Source organism: Oncorhynchus gorbuscha, linkage group LG22, assembly GCF_021184085.1.
Source record: "Oncorhynchus gorbuscha isolate QuinsamMale2020 ecotype Even-year linkage group LG22, OgorEven_v1.0, whole genome shotgun sequence".
Classification (NCBI taxonomy): Eukaryota; Metazoa; Chordata; class Actinopteri; order Salmoniformes; family Salmonidae; genus Oncorhynchus; species Oncorhynchus gorbuscha.
In genome coordinates, this window is record NC_060194.1 from 25,357,409 (window position 1) to 25,381,272 (window position 23,864).

The 23,864-nt window shown below is 44.0% G+C and overlaps 1 protein-coding gene across 5 annotated transcripts in view; it reads left to right on the forward strand.

Annotated features, from left to right (window-relative positions):
* The window catches only part of LOC124010172 (laminin subunit alpha-3-like), a 117,136-nt gene extending 93,408 nt beyond the window's left edge, over positions 1-23,728 (forward strand). For 4 of the 5 annotated variants that reach the window (XM_046322562.1, XM_046322564.1, XM_046322563.1 and 1 more), the window contains 39 exons: positions 490-591; positions 708-791; positions 924-1,154; positions 3,906-4,019; positions 5,157-5,275; positions 5,424-5,605; positions 5,745-5,798; positions 5,907-6,058; positions 7,236-7,346; positions 7,491-7,602; positions 7,992-8,159; positions 8,433-8,629; positions 8,823-8,939; positions 9,058-9,212; positions 10,247-10,388; positions 10,523-10,622; positions 10,726-10,842; positions 10,969-11,139; positions 11,557-11,708; positions 11,973-12,188; positions 13,163-13,311; positions 13,411-13,573; positions 13,692-13,819; positions 14,260-14,407; positions 14,559-14,657; positions 14,784-14,947; positions 15,154-15,271; positions 15,693-15,833; positions 15,985-16,133; positions 16,362-16,493; positions 16,889-17,012; positions 19,284-19,417; positions 19,611-19,791; positions 19,996-20,139; positions 20,545-20,710; positions 21,161-21,315; positions 21,596-21,689; positions 21,829-21,948; positions 22,185-23,728. In XM_046322562.1, the coding sequence (XP_046178518.1) occupies positions 490-591; positions 708-791; positions 924-1,154; positions 3,906-4,019; positions 5,157-5,275; positions 5,424-5,605; positions 5,745-5,798; positions 5,907-6,058; positions 7,236-7,346; positions 7,491-7,602; positions 7,992-8,159; positions 8,433-8,629; positions 8,823-8,939; positions 9,058-9,212; positions 10,247-10,388; positions 10,523-10,622; positions 10,726-10,842; positions 10,969-11,139; positions 11,557-11,708; positions 11,973-12,188; positions 13,163-13,311; positions 13,411-13,573; positions 13,692-13,819; positions 14,260-14,407; positions 14,559-14,657; positions 14,784-14,947; positions 15,154-15,271; positions 15,693-15,833; positions 15,985-16,133; positions 16,362-16,493; positions 16,889-17,012; positions 19,284-19,417; positions 19,611-19,791; positions 19,996-20,139; positions 20,545-20,710; positions 21,161-21,315; positions 21,596-21,689; positions 21,829-21,948; positions 22,185-22,330 (5,451 nt within the window). In that variant the 3' untranslated portion in view covers positions 22,331-23,728. Of the gene's footprint in view, positions 1-489; positions 592-707; positions 792-923; positions 1,155-3,905; positions 4,020-5,156; positions 5,276-5,423; positions 5,606-5,744; positions 5,799-5,906; positions 6,059-7,235; positions 7,347-7,490; positions 7,603-7,991; positions 8,160-8,432; positions 8,630-8,822; positions 8,940-9,057; positions 9,213-10,246; positions 10,389-10,522; positions 10,623-10,725; positions 10,843-10,968; positions 11,140-11,556; positions 11,709-11,972; positions 12,189-13,162; positions 13,312-13,410; positions 13,574-13,691; positions 13,820-14,259; positions 14,408-14,558; positions 14,658-14,783; positions 14,948-15,153; positions 15,272-15,692; positions 15,834-15,984; positions 16,134-16,361; positions 16,494-16,888; positions 17,013-17,368; positions 17,544-19,283; positions 19,418-19,610; positions 19,792-19,995; positions 20,140-20,544; positions 20,711-21,160; positions 21,316-21,595; positions 21,690-21,828; positions 21,949-22,184 lie in introns of those variants that run through there. The other variant, XM_046322565.1, reaches the window with a different exon arrangement.
* The last annotated feature ends 136 nt before the right edge of the window (positions 23,729-23,864 follow it).

Consider the following 23,864-nt stretch of genomic DNA (forward strand, 5'->3'; position numbering starts at 1 on the left):
CCCATCTTAATCTTTTATTTTTATTGGCCAGTCTGAGATATGGCTTTTTCTTTGCAACTCTGCCTAGAAGGCCAGCATCCAGAGTAGAGCAGCGGTCGAAGTCACTGCATCTCAGTGCTAGAGGCGTCACTACAGACCCTAGTTCAATTCCAGGCTGTATCACAACCGGCCGTGATTGGGAGTCCCATAGAGCAGCACACAATTCGCCCAGCATCGTCTGGGTTAGGGTTTTGCCGGGGTAGACCGTCATTGTAAATAAGAATTTGTTCTTAACTGACTAGCCTAGTTAAATAAAGGTTAAATAAAGGTTAAATAAAATTTTAAAAAACTCCTTGTTCCTGCTTTGTAATATACCCCCCAGTTCTGCACTGATTCAGACCATAGAATTAGAATGATTGCTAAGTCATTCATGAATGTTCTATTCATTCTATTTCTATAGTTTAGACCCAGTCCCAGTGACTCTGACGGTATGCTCTGCTCCTGTCTCAGGTGTCTTCCTATGGGGGCTACCTGACCTACCAGGCCAAGTCATTTGGGATTCCTAGTGAGGGGATGTCTTTGTTGGACCGCAGACCTGATGTCTTGCTCAGTGTATGTACAGTATGACATATCATCAATTATGACATCTCTCTTATTGGTGTATAAGTCGTGTATAACTCACTTCCTGTTGTGAGTAACCTAGTGTTGTTTCTCTGTGATGTCTTCAGGGCAAGGAGATGGCCCTGGTCCACATGGCCCCAAAGACCCCCGAACCAGACAGACTCCACCAGGGCAGAGTCCAGCTAGTGGAGGTATAGAAAACAGTTTTTCCTACCCAAAACGTGGTCAAACTGAGTCCTTATTCCATTCTATCTGTTGTGAACAACACCTTTAAAGCACTTCAAAGTGTCCCTCACTAATACCTATCTGTGTGTTATGTGCAGGGGAACTGGCGTCACGCCGGCACCAACCGGCCTGTGTCCAGGGAGGATCTGATGGTGGTCCTGGCTGGGCTGGTGGCTCTGAGGGTGCGGGCTCTTTACTTCACCCAGAGCCAGAGACTCAGTTTGGGGGAGGTAGGCCTGGAGGAGGCTACAGACACGGGGTCCGGGGGCCCTGCCAGCACCGTGGAGCAGTGTGCCTGTTCCCCTCTCTACAGAGGAGACTCCTGCCAGGTTTGACACGGGCCGTAATGATCTTGTTCACTCCTCGTCCCCTAGGTGTTTCATATTGACATACAGGGGTTATACAGGCATAAGCAATATGGTTAACGTTTTGAAGAGTACTCCTGAGGTGCCTTGGAGTCTTATTTTGGAAATGGTAGTATGTCCAAGGCAAGTTGGACTTTTAGCTCTCAGGTGCACAACAAGCAGGGCTGGGAGCTTGGGTTAAAGGTCAGTTTGGGATTGGGGAAGGAGAGGTGGGAAAGACAGTGGGAGAGCGAAAATTATTAGGAGACGGTAGCAGAGAGAGAAAGAATACAGGAGGGGCTGAGAGAGAGAGGTGACGACTGATAGGTCTAGTCATTTTAGAAAAGAGAAGAGTTGTGACACGCCCAAACAATGGTGCCACGCCCGGGGTGAGTGAGGTCACTGGCAGGCAGAGGAAAAACCCTTCAGCCCATCAAAGAGACGACGGTTTAAACAACCATGTGTGGAATGTCCTGGAAAAAAACTGTGTGTGTGTGTGTGTGTGTGTGTGTGTGTGTGTGTGTGTGTGTGTGTGTGTGTGTGTGTGTGTGTGTGTGTGTGTGTGTGTGTGTGTGTGTCTGAGTTCATCAGCCAAGCCCAGTAGCCCCAGGCAGAGGGAGAAGATGTACAATCACCATGACATAATATTAGACATTCAATTACTGCTGTAAAGTGCTCCACTGTGGCATGGTAACAGCAGTTAAAATAAAATACCATAAAAAAACATTTACAGTACGATGGTCGTCAAGTTTCAACAGAATTCTTCCCCTTGGGGTGTTTAGTGCATGGGTGGGTCTCTGTAAGCATTTTCCCCCTGAAAATACACATATTAAATTGAATGTAGATGAAACCATTTTTGGTGTGTAACCCCTAGGGATGGGCGGCTGACAGTGAAGATGTGGTCTTGTTACCCTGGCAACAGTGTCCTGATGACTTTACAGTAGATTTTCATTTGACTTGATTGAGTTGTTTTTTTTCCCATTTTGTGGTGGTGCTCTAAGCAGTATTATTTTGTGTGTGTGTGTGTGTGTTTGACATCAACGTCCTGTAATCAGGTGTGTTCAGAGGAAATGGATAATATATAGCCGGCGGCAGTAATAAAAAGGAGAGGCACGCTGACACACAGCCAGTGTGGTATTTGGCAACCTGGGACGCTGTTACTCACCACCCTGAACCAGACAGACACAATGTGTGTGTGTGTATTCTAGGTGTGAGTGATCTTCTGTACTGTCTGGAGGTCTATGAGTATTATTCACAGAATCACACTGGAATACTCACAAAGATACCCTATGGACACACATTAACACACACGATCCACACCACACTCATTCAGTCTCCCAGGTGGAACCACACCCGAGCAACATTAAGATTTTCCTTTAGACTGTTTGTTAGTGTAAGCGAAGTTGTATTTTTGAAAATAGTTATGAGAATGTGTGTGTGACGTGCACGTATGTCAGTGTGTGTGTGTGTGGGTGTGCATGCGGCTACATTGCTCTGACTGCGGCACTGACTCAGGTGCTGTACGTGAGTGATGGGGCGTGTCCTCTACGTGTGAGTCTGTGAGTGTTTAAGAGGCAGAGGCAGGGAGTTATTTCGGATTAAACGGGAGTGATGTCAGGCACGAGTGCACACAGACACCAGAGAGGGAGAGACGTGCTACTACAGGTCCTGCTATGGGGAACCTTACTGGGACTATGCAGCGCAGGACACAGACCATATTCCAGGGGAGAGAGGAACCGCTATCCCAGACAGCATGACCGAGAGGCACAGAGAATAGATTATCCTTTCATACATGACCAGGGAGGACAAAGAGTCCAGTACCCTTCTGTGAATGATCAGGGGACCCAACGAGTCCAGTACCCTTCTGTGAATGATCAGGGGACCCAACGAGTCCAGTACCCTTCTGTGAATGATCAGGGGACCCAACGAGTCCAGTACCCTTCTGTGAATGATCAGGGGACCCAACGAGTCCAGTACCCTTCTGTGAATGATCAGGGGACCCAACGAGTCCAGTACCCTTCTGTGAATGATCAGGGGACCCAACGAGTCCAGTACCCTTCTTTGAATGATCAGGTGACCCAACGAGTCCAGTACCCTTCTGTGAATGACAGAGGACAGACTGTTCAGTATCCGTATTTTGATGACCAAGGTTCCAGTTCTCAGATCCAGGTAAACCTATGGAAGTCAAGCAGTGGTGAAGTCTGCTGGCTTACATTACAGACAGTACATCCGTTTGTATGTGTGGCTGCTCTGTGCATTAGTTAGACCTGTAGGACATCAGTTGACTTCCAGACTGTTATCTTATACAGAGCAAAGGGTATGTTTGGCAGTGGTGCGTGGTGTGATGTCTTGTATTCAGCATGGTGCTGGTGACACACCCCACCTGGGAACAGTTTGGAACATTTGTGAGATCAGTCATTCTCTGTTGCTAGGCAGATTAGCTGAGGTATACTCAGACAGCCTTTATCTACTCAAACACTGCCACTTTGAATGGTAAAATATTATTTTGTGTGGGAATTAAGTGTGTTGTTTTGAAACGTGTATTTAGTATTGTGTTCTGTTTGTGATAGAACTTGTGTGGCTCTTTCATATTTTTTGTTATTCATCCATTGAGTCCCATTGAGCTAGACATCACTTTTAAAGCTCTGACTTTCCATGAAGTATTGCTGCATCTATCTACTGAATGTATTTGATGTGTCTGTATTCTTGTCTGATGTTTGTGTTTCTCTGTTCCAGAAATGTGCCACTGGTTACTATAGAGACGGCAGTGGACCCTACCTGGGTCGCTGTGTGCCCTGCGCCTGTAACGGCCTGGCCAACGAGTGTGACGAGAGGACTGGGAGGTGTCTGGTAAAAACACGCACGCACGCACGCACACACACACACACACACACACACACACACACACACACAGGTTCTGACTCAGCACTCAAGAGTGACCATTAGCACATATGAAGGTGCAATACCTAAGTCATCCCATCTGACTCCAAGGTAAGCCACAGTCCAGTAATCAGTCATCGTCTGGACACCTTACCCATGCCACTGGGCATTTCTGTGGGTCCCCCATGGTCATCCCACCCTACCCGGGTGTTACCACATACTGTTCTGTACCATAGCAGGCTAACCACATTAAAGTATTGGCTGATGTGGGTCTGTGTTAGTAGATGTGATCACGTATAAATGTGATATGGGTCTACATTAGCCCCTAGGGGAGCCTTCATCTGTCTCCTTCTGTCACGGATGGCAGGGTGGAGTGGAGGGTGAAACTCTAGATCTCTAAAATCCCATGCAGCACTCTATATTCTCCTCTCTCTCGTTCTCCCTTTCTCTCTCTCTTATCTCCCTCTATCTCGCCCTCCCCTCCCTCCCTCTCTTTCTCTCTCACCATCTATTTCATTCTCGCTCGCTCTCTCTCTCTCCCTCCATTTCTCTCTTATCTCCTCTCATCTTACACAAGCCCCTCAAGAGCTGTGCCTCTCTCCAGGCCTAAGGAACCCAGAGCACTACGGACAGACAGACGCACATGGCTGAGCACGCTTTCTCTCTGAAGTGAATGTCCATCAAAATCACTTTACTGAATGGATTAGAACAGAAATGTTTGGAATCCCCCTATCATCATCCTCCTCTCTCATAAAAACAACCACCCTCCTTTGTGGTAAAAATAGGATTTATGGAATGTACAGTTAGATCTACCCTGTGGTGGGGTATGGCAGTGTGGTTATGTCCACAAAAGGACAAAGAGTGTTTAGACTAACTATGATCTTTATTATGGTATTTTCATTAAATTAGTGAGGCTATAGATTATTTTTGTTACTTGGTTATTTAATAAGAGAGCACATAACTACCTTGTGCTCCTCACTGTCTAAACAGATACGAACATGTACACTATGATGGATCACAGCTCTATTACTTTAAGACTACTATTTAGATTCTCTTATTGGCGTGCTCAAGTGCTCTAACCATGTTTTTAACTATTCCTGTGGACAGAACTGCCAATACAACACTGCTGGAGACCGATGTGAGCGCTGCAAAGAGGGTTACTATGGAGATGCTGCCCAGAGGTCATGCCGGGTGTGCCCGTGCCCCTTCAGTGTGCCAGTTAACAGGTCAGTGTCACCAAAGAACCAATCAGTGGCAAGGTCAACCATAGTAGATGATTCTTTGGTGGAATCAAACCTGTGTACTGTATCATGACTTACTGTTGTTGGCCCAGTATTCAAGTGTTTAAATGTACTCTTCATCATTCCACTATAGTTTTGCAGTGGGTTGCAGAGAGTCTGCTGGAGGCTTCCAGTGTGTTTGTAAACAAGGCTACGCAGGAGACAGGTGTGAACGATGTGCCCCTGGTTACTATGGTGATCCATTGACAGCTGGAGGAAGCTGCAGGCCTTGTGACTGTAATGGCAATGGAAACAGCTGTGACTCCAGGACTGGGGGTGAGTGGTGATGTGACTGAGACATGATGACACATTCAGAAAACCCGGACCATTGAGTGTATTGGTATAGCTTTATTCTCAATGGCAATGTAGTTACTTTAAAAAAAATCATGAATGCATAATTCTGCTCTTTCTACAGTGTGCAAGAACACTTTGGAGCCAGGGGACACTAACACTGATGAGCAGTGCCACGGTTAGTGTCTGTTGTGAACGTCTGAAGGGTTCAACGAGAGGACAGGACATGGGGGCACCTACCTCGTCATGATCAACTACTGATTACACTTGTCTATGTGGTTCTCAGAGTGTGATGACTGCGCCAAGACCTTAATAAACGACCTGCAGCGTCTGGATGAGGAGCTGGCAAGAATTAAGACTCAGCTGGACAGCGCCAGTATCTCCGCCTCCTCTCGGGACAGACTCGGGAAGCTGGAAAATGCCATCACGGAGACCAAGGTACTAATGCGTTAATGGCCTATATGTACTGTTACTGTAATGAAGTGTACCACCATCTCTGGCTACACAGGCCACAGAGAGGGAGGGAGAGGACTTCAAAACGTAGTCATTCACATACACACATGTACACTTACTTCTCAATGCACAACACAGTCACTCGTTTGTTTTACTAACCTTGTGGGGACCAAACAATTGATTCCCGTTCAACATCCTATATCCCCTAACCCGTAACCTAACCTTAACCCTCCTTCTAACCCGAATTGTAAGCCTAACCCTAAACCTAACCCCTACGCATAACATTTGTCCTTGTGGGGGACCAGCAAGGTAACCCTACTTGTCCCAATTTTCCTTGTTTGACTATCCTTATGAGGACGTCTTTAAAACCAGAAACACACACAAACATATTATCAAATGACATTTTATTGGTTGCGTTTCAGATTTCAGAATACTCCTGATCAGCACATTTTTTAAAATTTAAATTATTTTTTATTTTTTATATCCCCTTTATTTAACCAGGTAGGCCAGTTGAGAACAAGTTCTCATTTACAACTGCAACCTGGCCAAGATAAAGCAAAGCAGTGCGACAAAAAACAATAACACAGAGTTACATGTGGGATAAAGTCAGTCAGTTTGTGGTCTGGTCAGGACTTGTTGTAGCTAAACTCACGCGTTTGTGATAACAGCAGCTCCTACACTCCATGTGAGCATACGTTAATGTGAGCATTTATGAAGCTAACAGGAGTAAACAAGTCACTCTGTCAACCTATCAAACAGCCTGAGGAGTCAACAACCTGATCCCACTGTACTGGAGTTCTCTCCCTCCTGTCTCTCTGTCTCTCTCTCTCTCTCATTCAAATGACTTTATTGTCATGGGAAACATATGTTTACATTGTTTATTTCACTTGCTTTGTCAATCAGAAAATAACAGTAAACATGACTCTCGCTCTTTTTCCCCTCCCTCCCTCCCTCCCTCCCTCCCTCCCTCCCTCCCTCCCTCCCTCCCTCCCTCCCTCCCTCCCTCCCTCCCTCCCTCCCTCCCTCCCTCCCTCCCTCCCTCCCTCCCTCCCTCCCTCCCTCCCTCCCTCCCTCCCTCCCTCCTCTCCCCTCCCCTCCCCTTCCCTCCCTCCTTCATGCCATAATAAAGCATTGAACAATAGGCTGTGTGCTCTCTCCACAGTCTCTGGTGAACAAGTTCAGTTCCAGTGTGAACAGCCAGAAGCCCAAGGTTAGCCAACTAGAGCAGGACACTCTCAGTGTCAACGAGGATATCAACGCTCTCAAAGGCAAGGTACTGGACTGGAACTTCTTGATGTCTTTTTATTAGGGTTCGTCATGAGTGGGGTAAATTGTGCATATGTTTGGTGTGTATATGCTGGCTGTGTAGAGCTAATGTGTGTTTGTTTGTTTGTTTGTTTATTTGTTGTCCATTCAGGCAGATGACAGGGCTGTGGATGCCCAGAGAGTCCTGGAGGATGTGGGTAAGACTCATCTGAGAGCTAAAGACCTGGATACTGAAGCTAAGAACCTGCTCAAGAAGATCCTGGGTAAAAAAAAAACTATTCCTGTTTACTCGCTTTTTCAATCTCTTTGTCCACCTTGGTCTGTCTCTCTATCATATTATCCTCTTTTGTTTTATTGTGTCTTTTAATTCTCTGTTTTCTCTCTCACCCTCTTCTTTCTTTCTTTCTTTCTTTCTTTCTTTCTTTCTTTCTTTCTTTCTTTCTTTCTTTCTTTCTTTCTTTCTCTCTCTATCTATCTATCTATCTATCTATCTATCTATCTATCTATCTATCTATCTATCTATCTATCTATCTATCTATCTATCTATCTATCTATCTATCTATCTATCTATCTATCTATCTATCTATCTATCTATCTATCTGTCTATCTATCTATCTATCTATCTATAAACCTGAATGTGTGTTGGGTGTAGTCCTGCTACAGCAGCTGACAGAATCTGGCTCCAGTGGCGGTGTGGTGCCCAGTGAGAACCTGGCTAAGATGTTATCTGAGGCGGAACGCATGGTGAAGGAGATGGAGAAGAGGAACTTCAACCCACAAAAAGATGCAGCTGAGATAGAGAGGGATGAGGCCCAGAAACGTAAGACTTCTTCCTGGTTCATTCAATAACAACAACTCTTAAAATCCCTAAAAGCTATTCTTTCAAAAGATTAGAATATCGAACGTCTGATGTCCGAGAACACGACCACATTAGGTTGAGCTAAGATACAGATAAGAGGCCTAATGTCACAATAACGATGACTACATTGTTTGATACCATCAGCAACCAAATAAAATGGTGAGATTTAAATCAAAAATCTTCAGGCGAGAATGTCAGTTTCTATTTCTATTCAAATCGGTTCCTCTCTCCCAGTGCTGGACTACATCAAGGCCAATGTGACGAAGCAGTATGATCAGAATGAGGCAGCAGCCAAGAGGGTGAAGGGTCTGCTGAAGGACTATGCAGCTAAGTTGAAGGACCTGGAGGAGGCGCTGAAACAGGCTGGGGACATGGTCAAGAAAGCCAACTCTCAGAATGGACTCAACACCGAGGCACTGGAAGACATCCTGGTAATAATAAAAGTCCCAGTACCAGACTTCGAACATGATAGTACTATGAAGTCATGTATAGGTTGTTAGTGTGTGCAGTAACCATGTCTCCGTTGCTATGGTTAATTCACGGTTGGTATCAGTATTGTTTGCACAATTACGTTTCCATTGGCTTAATGTTCTCTTAACCAATTGAATCGTGTTTGTTCTTCAGAAACGTATGGAAGATCTGAGGAAAGAGCGTAAGAAGGTCCAGGACCAGATAGCCATGGCTGAAGATCAGTTGAAAGATACAAAGGACCTCCTTAGAATGTTGGATGACAGCAAGACAGTAAGCACACAGACCAGCCGTGACAATACATCAGGGTTCCCCTTTAATGAAATGTTGATTGTTGGACATAAAAGACTGTAAAAACACTGTGACCCTGTCGTCTTCCTCCTCTCTCCAGGAGTATGAACAGCTAGCTGCCCAACTGGACGGGGCCAGGACCGCCCTCACCAAGAAAGTCAACTCTATGTCCCAGGCTGCGGCCAAAGAGGACATTGTGGAGCGAGCAGAGAAACATGCTGAGAACCTGGCCAAGCTGGCCAAGGAACTACAGGAGTGAGTTATTTAACATTTAACATTTAAGTCATTTAGCAGACGCTCTTATCCAGAGCGACTTACAAATTGGTGCATTCACCTTATGACATCCAGTGGAACAACCACTTTACAATAGTGCATCTAAATATTTTAAGGGGGGAGGGGGTGAGAAGGATTACTTTATCCTATCCTAGGTATTCCTTAAAGAGGTGGGGTTTCAGGTGTCTCCGGAAGGTGGTGATTGACTCCGCTGTCCTGGCGTCGTGAGGGAGTTTGTTCCACCATTGGGGAGCCAGAGCAGCGAACAGTTTTGACTGAGCTGAGCGGGAACTGTACTTCCTCAGTGGTAGGGAGGCGAGCAGGCCAGAGGTGGATGAACGCAGTTATAGTGAATTGGGTCCTGGGTTGTGAGGACAGTGCAGTTTCTGTTGGTTGTATAGCTCAAGTTCAAATCTTTTTGTGTTTTAGTTCATGGAAGTCGCCAGATATTGTTAAAAATATCAATTTTACAGGACAGTACAAAAGATGCCAGATAATAGCTCAGCACAATTAATGAGAGCAATAGAGGCTCAGTGTAAACGACCTACTATTGGAGCCAGGCATTGTGGTTCTGTAACAGGGATGTTTATGTTGGGTGGTTTCCATCCTCAGTGGGACGTGCCAGATAGATCTGCGATCAGATAGATCTGCGATCAGATAGATCCCCCACAGGCTGCATGTTTGTTGTTCTGCTTTGTTGAAAATCCAGATGCGTGTGTTGACCTGTGTACTCTCGCTCTGCCTCCTTTCCTCTCTTCTCCCTTCCTTCTCTCTCTACCCCCCTCTCTCATTTCCACTCTTCTCTCTTCCTTCTCTCTCTACCTCCTCTCTCCTAATTTCCTCATCTCCCTTCCTTCTCTCTCTACCCCCTCTCTCTCCTCATTTCCTCTCTTCTCCCTTCCTTCTCTCTCTACCCTTATCTCTCTTCCCCCTCTCTCTCCTCATTTACTCTCTTCTCCCTTCCTTCTCTCTCTACCTCCCCTCCTTTCCTCTCTTTCTATCTTCCTATGTCACAGTGCTGTCAGGGACTCGAGTGGCCGCTCTGATGTGCGTGATGCCATGGACGCCATTAAGGCCTACAAGAACATCACAGATGCAGTCAACGCTGCAGAGAAGGCAGCCAAGGAGGCCAAGGATGCAGCTGACAAGGCCCTCAAGGTCAGTTCACAGTCCAGCCACTAGACCCTTATCACAGAGATAATGAATCCTCAGCACCTCAACTTTTATGTGGCTTTGCTTTACCTTCTGTTTTAACAATATTCTTAAACTTCTGTTATTATTTTGCAATATAGGATGTGAAGAAAGAGGACCTGACAAAGAGAGCTAAGAATCTGAAAGACAGCGGGAATGACCTACTGAGGGAAGCAGAGGATGCAGAACAAGATCTCAAAGGTATGTTGCTATAAGTTCTAATAGAGTTTTTAGAGTTGGCAGGGAGCCAACCAAAATATGTGTCTTAAATGACTTTGAACTGAACTCTGGTTTGACTCTACAGAGGCCTCTGATCACCTCACAGCCCAGGAGAAACGCCTGAAGGACGCAGAGAAGAAGAAGAAAGCATTGGAGAAGGACCTTATGGACGCTCAGGCAGAACTGAACAACATCGTGAGAGGTAAACCGGCTCAGATAGTAGGAGGAAGTCTGATAGAGCAGCTCAAATTATAGAGAATTACTGATCAATGGAGGAATATACCCCTCTCCTCCTTCCCTCATTCCCTCTCTTCTCTCCTCCCGTTAGATGACATAGGTGACATGTTGGACGAGGCGAAGAGCAAGGCAGCGTCAGCCAATGATACGGCTAGCACCACCATGGACAGACTGAATGCCATCAGAGAGGAAGTGGATAAGATCAACGTCATGCCCTCCGACTCCAACCTCAGCAGCGTCATGGATGATGTGAACAAGTCAGGTGAGGGATCACTCCACTAACATACGTCTGCATAGGATGGAGGGAATATACACCCGTAGACAGGGCTTCCTTGTAAAAAGAGATTTCTATCCTGTACCAATGAGACTCACCTGGAAAATAAAGGTTGAATTAATACTACTTGTCTTATTTGCTGATATTACCATGCATGTACAGTACTGTATGTACAGCGATGTTTGTCCACTCTGTGCCTGTTTTGTACAGGTGTAAAATGGTTAAAAGGTCTAACTATACTCTCTCTCTCTCTCTCTCTCTCTCTCTCTCTCTCTCTCTCTCTCTCTCTCTCTCTCTCTCTCTCTCTCTCTCTCTCTCTCTCTCTCTCTCTCTCTCTCTCTCTCTCTCTCTCTCTCTCTCTCTCTCTCTCTCTCTCTCTCTCTCTCTCTCTCTCCCCATCCACAGTGAAGAATCTGTTGAATACAATCCCGTCTCTGCAGGATAAGATCTCAGAGGTGGAAGAGCTCAGCTCTCAGCTGTCCCCCGTCACCAACATCTCAGAGAACATCAAGAGGATCAAGGAGCTGATCGAGCAGTCTAGAGACGCAGCCAACAGGGTAAGAACAGACACACACCCACACACACACACCCTGGGTCTATACCCCACCAGATATGCCCACTGTGTATGACCTATTCCCCTTCCATTGGCCATACAGTATACAGGTGAAAGGATTGCAGGTCTAGGTCTTGACAGAGGCCTTTGGTGAAGATGTACCAGCATTTGTTATTCCCAAAAAGTCAAACAATGATTTAACTTTACACTGCTGATCCCTTTAACCATGTACAACCTCTCGCCTCATCTCCTCCCCCTGTCTCTCCAGATTGTGGTCCCTATGAAGTTCAGTGGTGAGGGCCATGTGGAGCTGCGTCCCCCCAGGGACATGGAGGACCTGAAGGCATACACTGCCCTGTCCCTGTCCTTGCAGAGACCAGTGAACCCCGACATCGGCAGAGGGGGTGGAACACGCAGACGCAGACAGGACAGCACCACCACAGATAAGGGAGACATGTTCGTACTCTACCTCGGCAACAAAGACGTGAGTAGGCTGGACAGCACTTGGGTGGCAAAAGGAGGGTATATTATCTAAAACCTTCAAAGTTTACAAGTAAACTACCAAAATGTTGGTATCTTTCAAGGATTTTATGTAATCTATCACAAGACTTCTAGTTGCCCTTTTGGGTATTTCAGATTATCACAGATGTCTGTAATTATCTCTGGCCCTCTGTGTGGAATTATCATATGAAAATATACAAAATAATAATTTAAAATCATTTAAAAATAGAATTGCAATACTGTAAAATATTATCCTAAATATAAACCATCAACTTAGTGAATAACAATGGTGTTTAATATGAGTGTTTCAGCATGAAATATTATATATATATATATATTTTTTTTTATTTTTTTTAACTTTGATTTATTTGACTATGTCAATATGTATTTGAAGTCAATTTTTGGTCCTGAAACTGGTGGCAGTTGTGAAAAAATAAATACTTGGAATAGTTTTCTCTCTTGGACCATGTGGTCTATCTAATAGAAACTCATTGACAGTGTGGACACATACCTTTTTTCTAAGTTGTTCAAGTATATATTACCAAAGTTACGATAGATTGCCATAGATTTTCTGTTAATTACCAAAATTACTGAAGGTTCCGGTAACTTTGGTAAATTACCAGCAGCTTTGTTGCCCTAGACAAGACACAACCTGGCCCTTGTAGATTTGGCAATTTGCTTCATGGTCATAAAACTCTCTCTGGCACTTCAGTCGACATCCTCCTGATACATTTGAGTCATTTAGCAGAGACACTCTTATCAATCTGTTTCATACTGCTCCTGCGTGGGAACCCTGGTGTTGCAAGCACCATGCTCTACCGACTGAGCCACACTGGATCCTGTTATATAGGATCATTTGTATACCTCTCCATTGAAATAATGGCACCGAATACATTTGACAGTTTGCTTGTGGTTGGAAATGCTCCCACTGATGGTCCTCACCTCTCTTCTCCACAGTCGTCTAAAGACTACATTGGCATGGCCCTGAGGAAGAATGTGCTGTTCTGTGTGTACAAGCTGAGCGGAGAAGAGTATGAGATCAAGACAGACTACATCACTAGGTCTCCCTCTGAGCCGGCATTCTTTGACAAGGTGGACCTGCACAGGTAAAACCATACCTTCGTCCATCTCAAGTCTTAGGAATTGGAAATGTGATTTGAGTGACTAACCCTGATCTAACGTTGACCTTTTTTACAATCTCTTAGAATTTACCAAGACGCACAGGTGATCCTCACCAAACTGTTCACATCTAATGACCCGGACCCTCCTCAGACCAGCAGTAAGCAGGGAGAGCTGACCAGGAACCTTCTAAACCTGAACCATAGTGACGTGGTCTTCTATGTCGGGGGCTATCCTTCCAACTTCACTGTAAGCAACCCAAAACATTGACTAGAAATGAACATTTCACTTACTAGGTGACAGTACTATTCCTGACTATTGAAACATTCTCAGTCTTATTATACCTGAATATGTTTTGTTTCTATAGCCTCCAGCCTCCCTCAACTACCCAAACTATGAAGGATGCATCGAGCTGTCCACCTTCAACGACAGATTCATCAGTCTGTACAACTTTAAGAAGGCTGTCAAGATCAACCTGGAGACTCCATGCAAGAGGTTGGTTTAGAGCTACTGAAAGCCTAATGAGTTATTGACGGGAGATAATGCTTCTGGATCAGAGGACAACAAAGACCAAGGGTCCCATATTCAAAATGCCTCAGAGTCCTTGTTAGACAGTCAATCTAACCTGTCAGTCACTTGACTGCTAAACGTCTGAAGTGGTTCGACTATTTACGCTGGACGTGTAACCATTTCACAGTGTGACATGCTCCTATTCATTTCAACGAAACCTGGGCTTTAGCAGCACGGCTCCGCGAGAGGCTCACACTGCTCAGCGTAAAATTAGGCCGCAGTTCTATTTTCGCGCCTGAGAACACTGCTCGCGCACATCCAGTGTAGCATCTGAAAACGTATAGTTTTCCTCATACCCCAGGTAGTTGTGAGTGTTTACATCTTCTAACCTTAACCCTATTCTGATTGAATCCCCCTGTGCCCAGGTATATGCAGCCAGTGGTGTTTGACTACTTTGAGGGGACTGGCTATGCCAAGGTGTCCACCCAAGGTGTCATGGTGTCCACCCTCCTCCTGACCCAGACCATCTCCACTCGCTCAGAGAATGGGCTTCTCCTCTACATTGGAAATGAGGTAGGCTACTTATTCTTTCTACTGGGAAACATTTGGTGTGGTAAAGTTGATGACACTTGAATAGCTGTTGAAATTCTGTCCTGCTGTCAGTCTGTCCACTGGCTGTGTTTAACGTCGCTTGTTTTCTTCTTTCTTCTTCTTTCTTTCGTAGTACAACTACTACAGTGTGATGTTCGAGAGAGGCTACGTTGTCATCCACAGTAACCTGCTCAGAGAACCAGCACGAAGCACCACCAAAGTCTTCCCAGTGGTAAATGCAGTTGGCGCTAGATGGGTGGAATAATTTGACAGTTTGATCCTTTTTGATATTTGGTTAATTGTAGAATTTGCATTGTTTTTGCTTAAATGGTTCCCCCTGATTTGTCCTTCTCTTTAGGATGCAGATTCGGCAGAAGTGTTGATCATCATGGAGTCTAAAGGAAGCCAAGAGATGAAGATCCGTGTAGCAGGAAATGAGGTGGTCAAGGCTAATGTCCAGTACACCCCTGGTGAATATGCAGACTACTACATCGGTGGCCTACCACAAGCCCTAAGAGAAAGGTGAGTGCTTTTCATCCACTTACTAGGAACATTATTATTATGTTTAGCCCATGTTTGGTATTCCATTTTCCATGATCAAACTCTGCCCATGTTACATGGATGTTGAGTAAGTTTTAAATCGTTATTGGTAGTACACTGTTTCCCTAAACCTACACCATACCAGAGGAGTCTAAATAAAATTGTGTTTCGTGTGTTCTCGCTCACAGACACAACATCACCTCCCAGCCACTGAAGGGCTGCATGAAGAACGTCAAGCTCAACAGCAAGTTCCCCAACTTCCAGGAAAAAGTGGGCATCAGCCGGGGCTGTCCCAAGGACCTCCTGGTAAGTCTTCACCTTTCACTAAAGTTTTCAAACGTGGTCAACACAGTAAGTCAGCGTTTTCGGGTCAATTTGAATTGAAGGTAGCTAATTCAGGAAGTAATTTGTCTGTAATTTGTTGAGTTGATTTTAAACTTTAATTTTTTAAAAACCTTTTAAATAAATAGATTTTACTTTTAAGTTCATTGATAAGTCATTGAAAATAGACTGCCTTTTTTCAATGATTGAAATCTCACATAAAATCAATACCATGAAATTATATTTTTATTCATACCACTATAATATTTACTTACTGGAAACTAGAACTGAAACTGTCAGGAAGCCATTTCTGTGTGCCAGTACCGTGTATTTTGATGCTACCAAGATGCTGTAACTGACTCCAGTCCACTGTTAGTAACAGCATGATAATGTCTCTGTGTCCCAGGCATCTCGTAAAGCAGAGTTCAACGTGGGCAGTTCTCTGTCAGCTGCTCTTAAAGGCTTCAGCCTGGCCAATGATATCACAGTCTCACTTGGATTCAAGAGCTCTGAGAAAGAGGGGCTTCTACTGCAGAACACCGAGTCGGTTAGTAGACTACAACACCCATTTTTCTCTCTCTGACTCTCTCTTTCTCTCCCTCCCTCCTCCTTCCTTTAACAGTTTAGCTTTAGGATACAGCAAATGTAAGTGGACTGACTGTTTGAAATAATCGTTATCCCCACCCGGTCTCCGACAGAGCATTGGTGCCATCGAACTTGCCTTGGTCGACGGCTACGTGGTTCTGACATTCAAAGACGAAGTTTGGAAATCTTTGAAATCAAGCAAGCAGTACCAGGATGGCAAATGGCATTACCTAACTGCCACCAGGAGAGTGTCTCCCCAAAGGTAGAACATCAAACAGTCAAGATAGATTGATAGTCTATGAAAACCACATGTTCAGAAAAAAAGTGAAATGTTACATTTATCCAGTTCCATGATGGACTGGTGAAGATTGAGACTTACTATATGATTGTTGTGACAGTACAGTACACACTCGCTATACCGATTGGTAACCACTGACACACATACTGTAAGTACCATATATGTGAATGCATGTCTCGTGTTGCCCTACAGTATTGAGCTCCGGATAGATGAGGATGATTTGGGAGGGCAGATAACCTCAGGTTCCTTCAGTTCAAACCCAGACTCTGTGTTCCTGGGGAAAGACACCTTCAAAGGCTGCATCTCCAACCTCTACCTGAGAAGGTAAGCTCACATCTCTGTGTATTATTACAATGTCTAACGTTAGTAACAACACAGCAGTAGTAATAGTTGTGCTATACCTGTGGTGATCGTCATGGCTGTCGTTTTATTTATTCAACCTTTATTGAAGCAGGGAGTAATATTGAGACCCTTTGTGCAAATGAACACAGCAGAATACAAAAGAATACACATTGAATATGAAATGCAAGTCATTAATTACAACGTAACATAGCATAATGTAGAAGTTTATTTTTGCAGGAAGGTTTCATGGTAGTCTTAATGTTGACATTAAACATTCAATAGTTCACGTTTCATAGTGCACTGATGTCCTGATATTAGATACTATCCTGGTTGTATCGCCTCCTGAACGTTGCTGTGTGTGTTGTGTTGTGTTGCAGGCCTGACTCTCTGTACAGAGCAGAAGACCTGAGTCAGTTCAGCTCTATAGGAGATGTGCTGCTAGATATGTGTAGTGCTGACAGACCTCCACAACTGATGCTCGACCGAAACACCTCCAGGAAGGTGAGAACGAACAGTGAACTCAGCTAGCCCAATTTGCAACGATTCACTTACAATAATGACCTACCTAACTGATGACTACCTTTATTACCATATAACTTGTGAGACCGTCAGGAAAGCGGCATGTTTTTTTGTATGTTTTGTGTTCGTCAAACCAATCACAATTGTATTTTTTTCCCCCCCTTGTCCTAATGTTGGAATGAGACAATCCAAGTTTCCAATAACATTGTACTATGATTCCCTACTGTAGCAACAAGCCAGTCGTTGGAGTCAGTTATCACTTCAGCATCTATCCCATGCTTCACATGCATGTTGCCTTTATGTGGTGTTCACAGTGTTTTGTGCTGCTTTGTTTCCAGAGATGAAGAGAAGGACGACCTGCCAACTAATGAGGATGAATTGATATTGACATGAGAAATATGAGCATCTCACACAGTGTTTGCACAAGCCCATTGCTATTGTACTGCATGGACATCCACATCATCATGACTACTATTATTAAATACAAACTAATTATTAAAAACAATTATTTAATGAGCATTGTTTCGCTTTTGATTTGTACACTGTTCTATCTTAAGCATGTTTCATGACAATAAACCAATTTTCTGACCAGTGATTAACAAGCATCTATTAACCCACTCATTCACTATCATCATCAGTCCATTTGGTAACAACCAGCCTGATGTTAGGTCATTGCCCTGCCCTCACTCCTTTTCTACTCTCCCTATTAACAATGACTAGGACCAATGAACTAATGAATGATCTATGGTCTATACAGAGATACTATCATAATATTATTATACTATGGAATGACAGAGGGTGTATTATTGGAATATTGCACTAGGAATGAACAGTATTAGTTATGGTCTGTGAATACCTGGAATGTATACTGGAACATTACACAGAGTATTGAGTAAAGCAGTGCATCACTGTCATGCATAAGCAGTGTTAGAGTTTGTGTGTGCATCATTGTCATGCATCTCTTACCTTATGCCAGAGGAGGCTGGTGTGGGGAGGACGGCTCAATAATGTTTGCATTTGAGTGATTGAAATGGTATCAAACACATGGATACCAGGTGTTTAATGTGTTTGAGACCAATCGATTCATTCTGTTCCAGCCATTACTATGAGCCTGTCCTCTCCATTTAAAGTGCCACCAGCCACCACTGACTGATGTATGCTCTCTCAGGCATTTTTACCTGAGAACCTTGGCCTCTGTCTATCCAAATGATTTGATCTTCTAAGTCTCCAACAATAAATCAACCACTAAGCTCACTTATCTCTTTCTTTGTGAGCACCTGTCAATCACTGTCACTCTAAACACCTCAGCTCTGTTGATTAAAATGCATTAATAGACCAACTCTTCCCAATGAAAACATGCAATGACTAACAGATTAAAACAACCGTATGCTAGGATTACAATTACCCCATGAATAATATAATATCCATACAGTTTTTGGTGGAGTATTTAAAATGGTGCCAAGCGTGAGTGTCCTATTTGGTTGTTTATAAGCTATTTCTTCATATGCATTTTTATTAATGCAAATACAGTACACGCAAGCAGATCGTATAATGATTATGTGTATACTAAGAGCATATACATGGCACACACATGTTCAGAGGCAATTATGACGAGGTATCTTGCCAAAAGAATGTATGCCATATCAAAAGCTACACATACTGTCTCCTGCCCTCATTCCTTCCCTCCTAAACTGAAACAACACAACAATATGACAGACTGGAAAGTATCATGTCGTTTTTGTGGAGGAAACATGACTTGTGATACATCTCAGACATCGTAGAAATGAGAAGATCGTGATCGTGATTCAGGTGTCAGTGAAGAGATGGTGATAATGGGGAAAGTGTGGTGGAAAATATGCAAGCCTATCAACAGATTACTATTCAAAGCAGCTTTCACCCCCAAATGGGAGACATCTTTAACAGTTTCTAACTCACAGAGGCCTACAGTAGACAACAAGGAGGACTCAGGAATGAGAATGGGCTCATAACTGTTTTCTGTGGAACACTGAGTCTCCTTGTTCAGTTAGTTGACCTTGTTTAGTTGGTTGACGTTAAAGTTTCATTGAGCAGTGTCATATTCACCAAAGCTCTATATCCTCCAAAATCTGTCTTTGCATTTCAGAATCACATTTCCATTGACTAAGGCAAGTCCCACCCCAGTGCTTTGTTGGAGGTTAATCGCATACACATATTTAAGCCATTGTCTCTAATACTGAGTTCCCGTTTCTCTGTGCCTGTGTGTGTTCTGTATAGGATGGTGTTATTGAGGTGTCAGATGACAGTCTCTCTGTGTGTGCACACCCTGCTCTGGTTGAACATGCTTACCACATTGGGGGCACTGTGAGTAGCCTGAGCTATAGCCTCACTCCCCAGGAACTCCAGCCCAGGTGAGTAGACACGCTCACACATTCTCTCTCTCTCTCTCTCTCTCTCTCTCTCTCTCTCTCTCTCTCTCTCTCTCTCTCTCTCTCTCTCTCTCTCTCTCTCTCTCTCTCTCTCTCTCTCTCTCTTTCTCTATCTCCTTACTTCCTTACCTACTTACTTACTTCCTTCTTGACTCATGTCTCTTTCCTCCACCAGACCTAATTTCTCCCTGGACGTGAGGACCAAGTCTGCCAAAGGCCTGTTGTTCTATGCAGCCACCAGAGGGGGGAGCTCTCACGTGGCTCTCTACCTGTCCAAGGGCAGGATCAGACTGTCAGTAGACAAGAGCAAAACGATCTTCAACAGGGAGAAGTACAACGATGGAAAGTGGCACTCGGTCAGTGGGTTACAATCTAAGACAATCTGCACTCAGTAATGTTGTTTCACGTCATATATTCACAAACAGTTGTCTGCAGTAGTTATTCAGTAGGTTTTCAATGTTTCATGAGAGAAAACTTACCAAATTACTCCGTGGCACTATAATCAGTCAGTGACAGGGATGTACATTTATTTGTCCTCTGTGGTGAGCTCACCTCTGCAGGTAATATTCAGCCTAGAGAAGAAGAAGTTCCGGTTAGTAGTGGATGGTATCAGGGCTCAGGGTGGACAGCTAACCACCCCCATGGAATTGATCTCTCCTCTTTACATGGGAAGTGCTCCTGATTCCTTGAACAAAGAACTGAAGGTAGCCAACACACACACACACACACACACACACACACACACACACACACACACACACACACACACACACACACACACACACACACACACACACGGACACGGACACACACACACACACACACACACACACACATGGACACCAGTGGAGGCTGGTGGGGGGAGTTATAGGAGGACAGGCTCATTGTAATGGCTGGAATGGTATAAAAGGAACCGAGTCAAACGGGGTTTCCATATGTTTGATACCATTCCATTGATTCCATTCCAGCCATTACAATGAGCCTGCCCTCCTACAGCTCCCCCCACCAGCCTCCACTGATGGACACACACAGGCACAAACAGACACAAACACACATACAGTATACACTCACACCCCCAAAATTGTATTGTATTTTCTCTTTACTTTCAGTGGAAGCGCCTCCCAAAGCAAAGTGTGATTGGCTGTGTGCGCAACTTCAAGATGAATGGCACTCCCATGCCAGAACCAACCACCAATCATGGTGCTGGTCCCTGCTTTGACGGACAGGCACAGAGTGGGGCCTACTTCTCAGGAAGAGGGGCATATGTCATTATCAGTGAGTAGAAAACAAAATATTGAGATTGGTAATATGGTGCAGGATAATCTCCATTAACCCGGAAGTAAAATCTTGCGTAATTTGGTCAACTGTGTGATTAACTTCTGTGTTCATACGTGTTAGAAATGTTGAGTTCTGGCAAAAAAGGAAGTCTCCACCCTCGCAAAAGTAAAATCTCAGCCAAAGCTTCCCCTCCGATCCGTGTGGGCACACGCGCCAAGCACTCGAGGCGAAGCAGTTCAAGCTTTGCCTTCACCCAATTCTGATATGTTTAAATAACCAGTGACGAAAACCCCACAACCAGAACTACTGCAGCTTGTTATCTCACACATCCCATTCAGTCCCGTCAAATTCTTCAATCTACATGCTGAGTCTGCCTACGGGAGATTAGGTGCATGATGAAGATGAGAATCATAACAACGATGAGGCTGATGATGATGTCTTTTCCAGATGATTCCTTTGTTGTGGGCTCCAGCTTTGAGGTGGTGTTTGACATCCGTCCCAGGAGTCTGACTGGTGTTCTGCTCCATGCGGGGGACTCCAGCAGGCCTCGCCGTGGGCCCAACACTGGACACCACCTCAGCCTCTACATGCACAGAGGCGAGGTGAGCCTGCCCTGCACTATGCTGTCTGGACTGGGCCAGTCACAGCCTTGAAATTGTTTCCTTGACACATGATTCCTTGGACTAGTTTGACCCCTCAAGTGCTAGATTTGACCTTTCAAGCTGACCTTTCAGACATCTCAAGGGTTACATTTGACTTTCAAAGCATTTAAAACGTGATTCTAGTTCAGGCTGATTTTAGGCTGAGTTTCCTTGCAGACACTGGTACCTGAGCAGCCATAAGTCTGTTGTGCAGTGTTGTGATGCACATGTGTTTCTCCAGGTGGTGGCACGGGTGAACAATGGAGCAGGTGAATTCAACGTGTCCGTCCAGCCCAAGCAGCCCTTGTGTGACGGAATGTTCCACAGAGTTGCAGGTACAACTTTAGTTATAACATTTTATAACGTGCCTCTATTCAACTAGCCAGCTACAAATTCATAGTAATAAGTATATTTAATATGTAATAAGTGACGCCCATGGGGAATGAGTGTGTTTGTGTGTGTTTCTCACTTCAGTGATCAAGAGGAACAATGTTGTGGAGATGCATGTGGACACCGAGGGTGACCACAAAATAGGACCGTCCTCCTCGTCCTCTACTCTAACCAAAGACCCTCTCTATGTAGGCGGCATTCCAGGTAGGTACTCTGGAGGAGAGGACACTGGATTTACAACTACATTCAAACTCTTTCAGACCTGGAGTCCACTGTAATGAAGCCCCTCTTGTATTGTACACAAATAATAACCTTTACATCCTATAGGATGGTGAATGATAGATCAGAGATAGAATCAAAGATATAGTCAGACTGAATTTAGACTCCATCACTATTTTGCCTCTTGAATACAGTACTGTATCTGACTCTTCCTTGTGCAGAGACGTCCATGCACCTGACCCTCCCTGTCACAGAGTCCTTCGAGGGCTGCATCCAGAACATGAAGATCAACGAGGACCCGGTTTCCTTTGAGAAGCTCTCTGGGGTGTTCGGTCCAGTCAACCTCAGAGAGTGTCCTGCTGAGTAGAGTCTAGTCCATGACCACATCCTGGGATGTTCACTGTCTACTGGCTGCCATGTGCAATCTAATCTAAAGACAGAGAATGTGTGTGTGTGTGTGTGTGTGTGTGTGTGTGTGTGTGTGTGTGTGTGTGTGTGTGTGTGTGTGTGTGTGTGTGTGTGTGTGTGTGTGTGTGTGTGTGTGTGTGTGTGTGTGTGTGTGTGTGTGCACACTCACATTTGTGTTGATAGGTATACGAGCGGCTCAGAGATTCATGTATGTTGCTCTGTATGAGGAGACTAAAGATAAAGAGAGATGAGCTAGTCTGTAGTGTTACACTATAGTATATTTATTTTGTGATAAATGTGTTCATTATCACCATCTTGTTATTGAATATATTCTAATATTCTAATGTTGTACCATCTGGGTTAGACATGTCTGTTTCACCCCATTAGGCTCTTCCTTTGTGCTTCCTGTCCTCCTTCCCCATAGTATATAAAAGCTTTCCTTAGATTTTTAGAGTGGATGTTGTGTGTGTTTGGTCAGTATTGCATCATGGCCGGCAAATTTAAGCAACCCTGCACTTTAAAAAACATGCCATGTTGACCAGTTAACAAAGAAAATGTCAGTCACAACAATGGACTCGATTTAAATGACCATTCTGTATCTCCTGTGACATGTAACTCTGAACTGATCCATTTGTGTATGTAGGGCCTACTATAATTGCATTGGGATATTTCTTTATGTGAATGTTGTCTTTCAGAATCATTTTTAATCATCAAAATGGATTTGGGAATAGTCAATTCTTGGTGAAATTTCTTGGGGTGGCAAGTAGCCTAGTGGTTAGTGTGTTGGACTAGTGTCCAAAAGGTTGCAAGATCAAATCCCTGAGCTGACAAGGTAAAAATCTGTCTCTCTCTCATTGAAAATCAGAATTTGTCTAGTTAAATAAAGGTTAAAAAAGCAAGACATTTTCCCTCAATAGATTAGTCTCGAAAATAATATTCAACCGAATTGGGACCACTGAGAAATGTACAAAACTAAAAAACTAAATATTTATTTCGGTTTTCTCACATACAAGTGGATATACCTCAGACTAAGCTATGTATATAAGTGTGTATAATACTTGATTACTATTTTCCATAATGAAACATTCAGTGCAAATGTATTCACTGTTGACAGTTACACCAGCTACCATTTACTTTACACTTGGCCACCCTGTATTGTACATGTATGCATTCCTACCTTTTGACCACTGATATCATTCAACATTTGTGAGTGGGTTAATCATGTCTGTCCATCTGTCTGTCTTCATTGCCTATTTATGTCAGTTCTGAATGCTTGTAATTCTTTTGAACTTGGGTGTTTAAATTTTATGTGTAACCTTTTAATAAAATACAGCAGACAGCATGCCCATATCCAATATTAAAGTGTTTTGGATATTATTCTGTACATTATGCACATGAGTTGATATATAGAATATAGAGCATATTACCCTCTCCCTGATGTTTTATATATATATATACCTGCTGGAGCGAGACAGTATTGGAAATGTTGGATA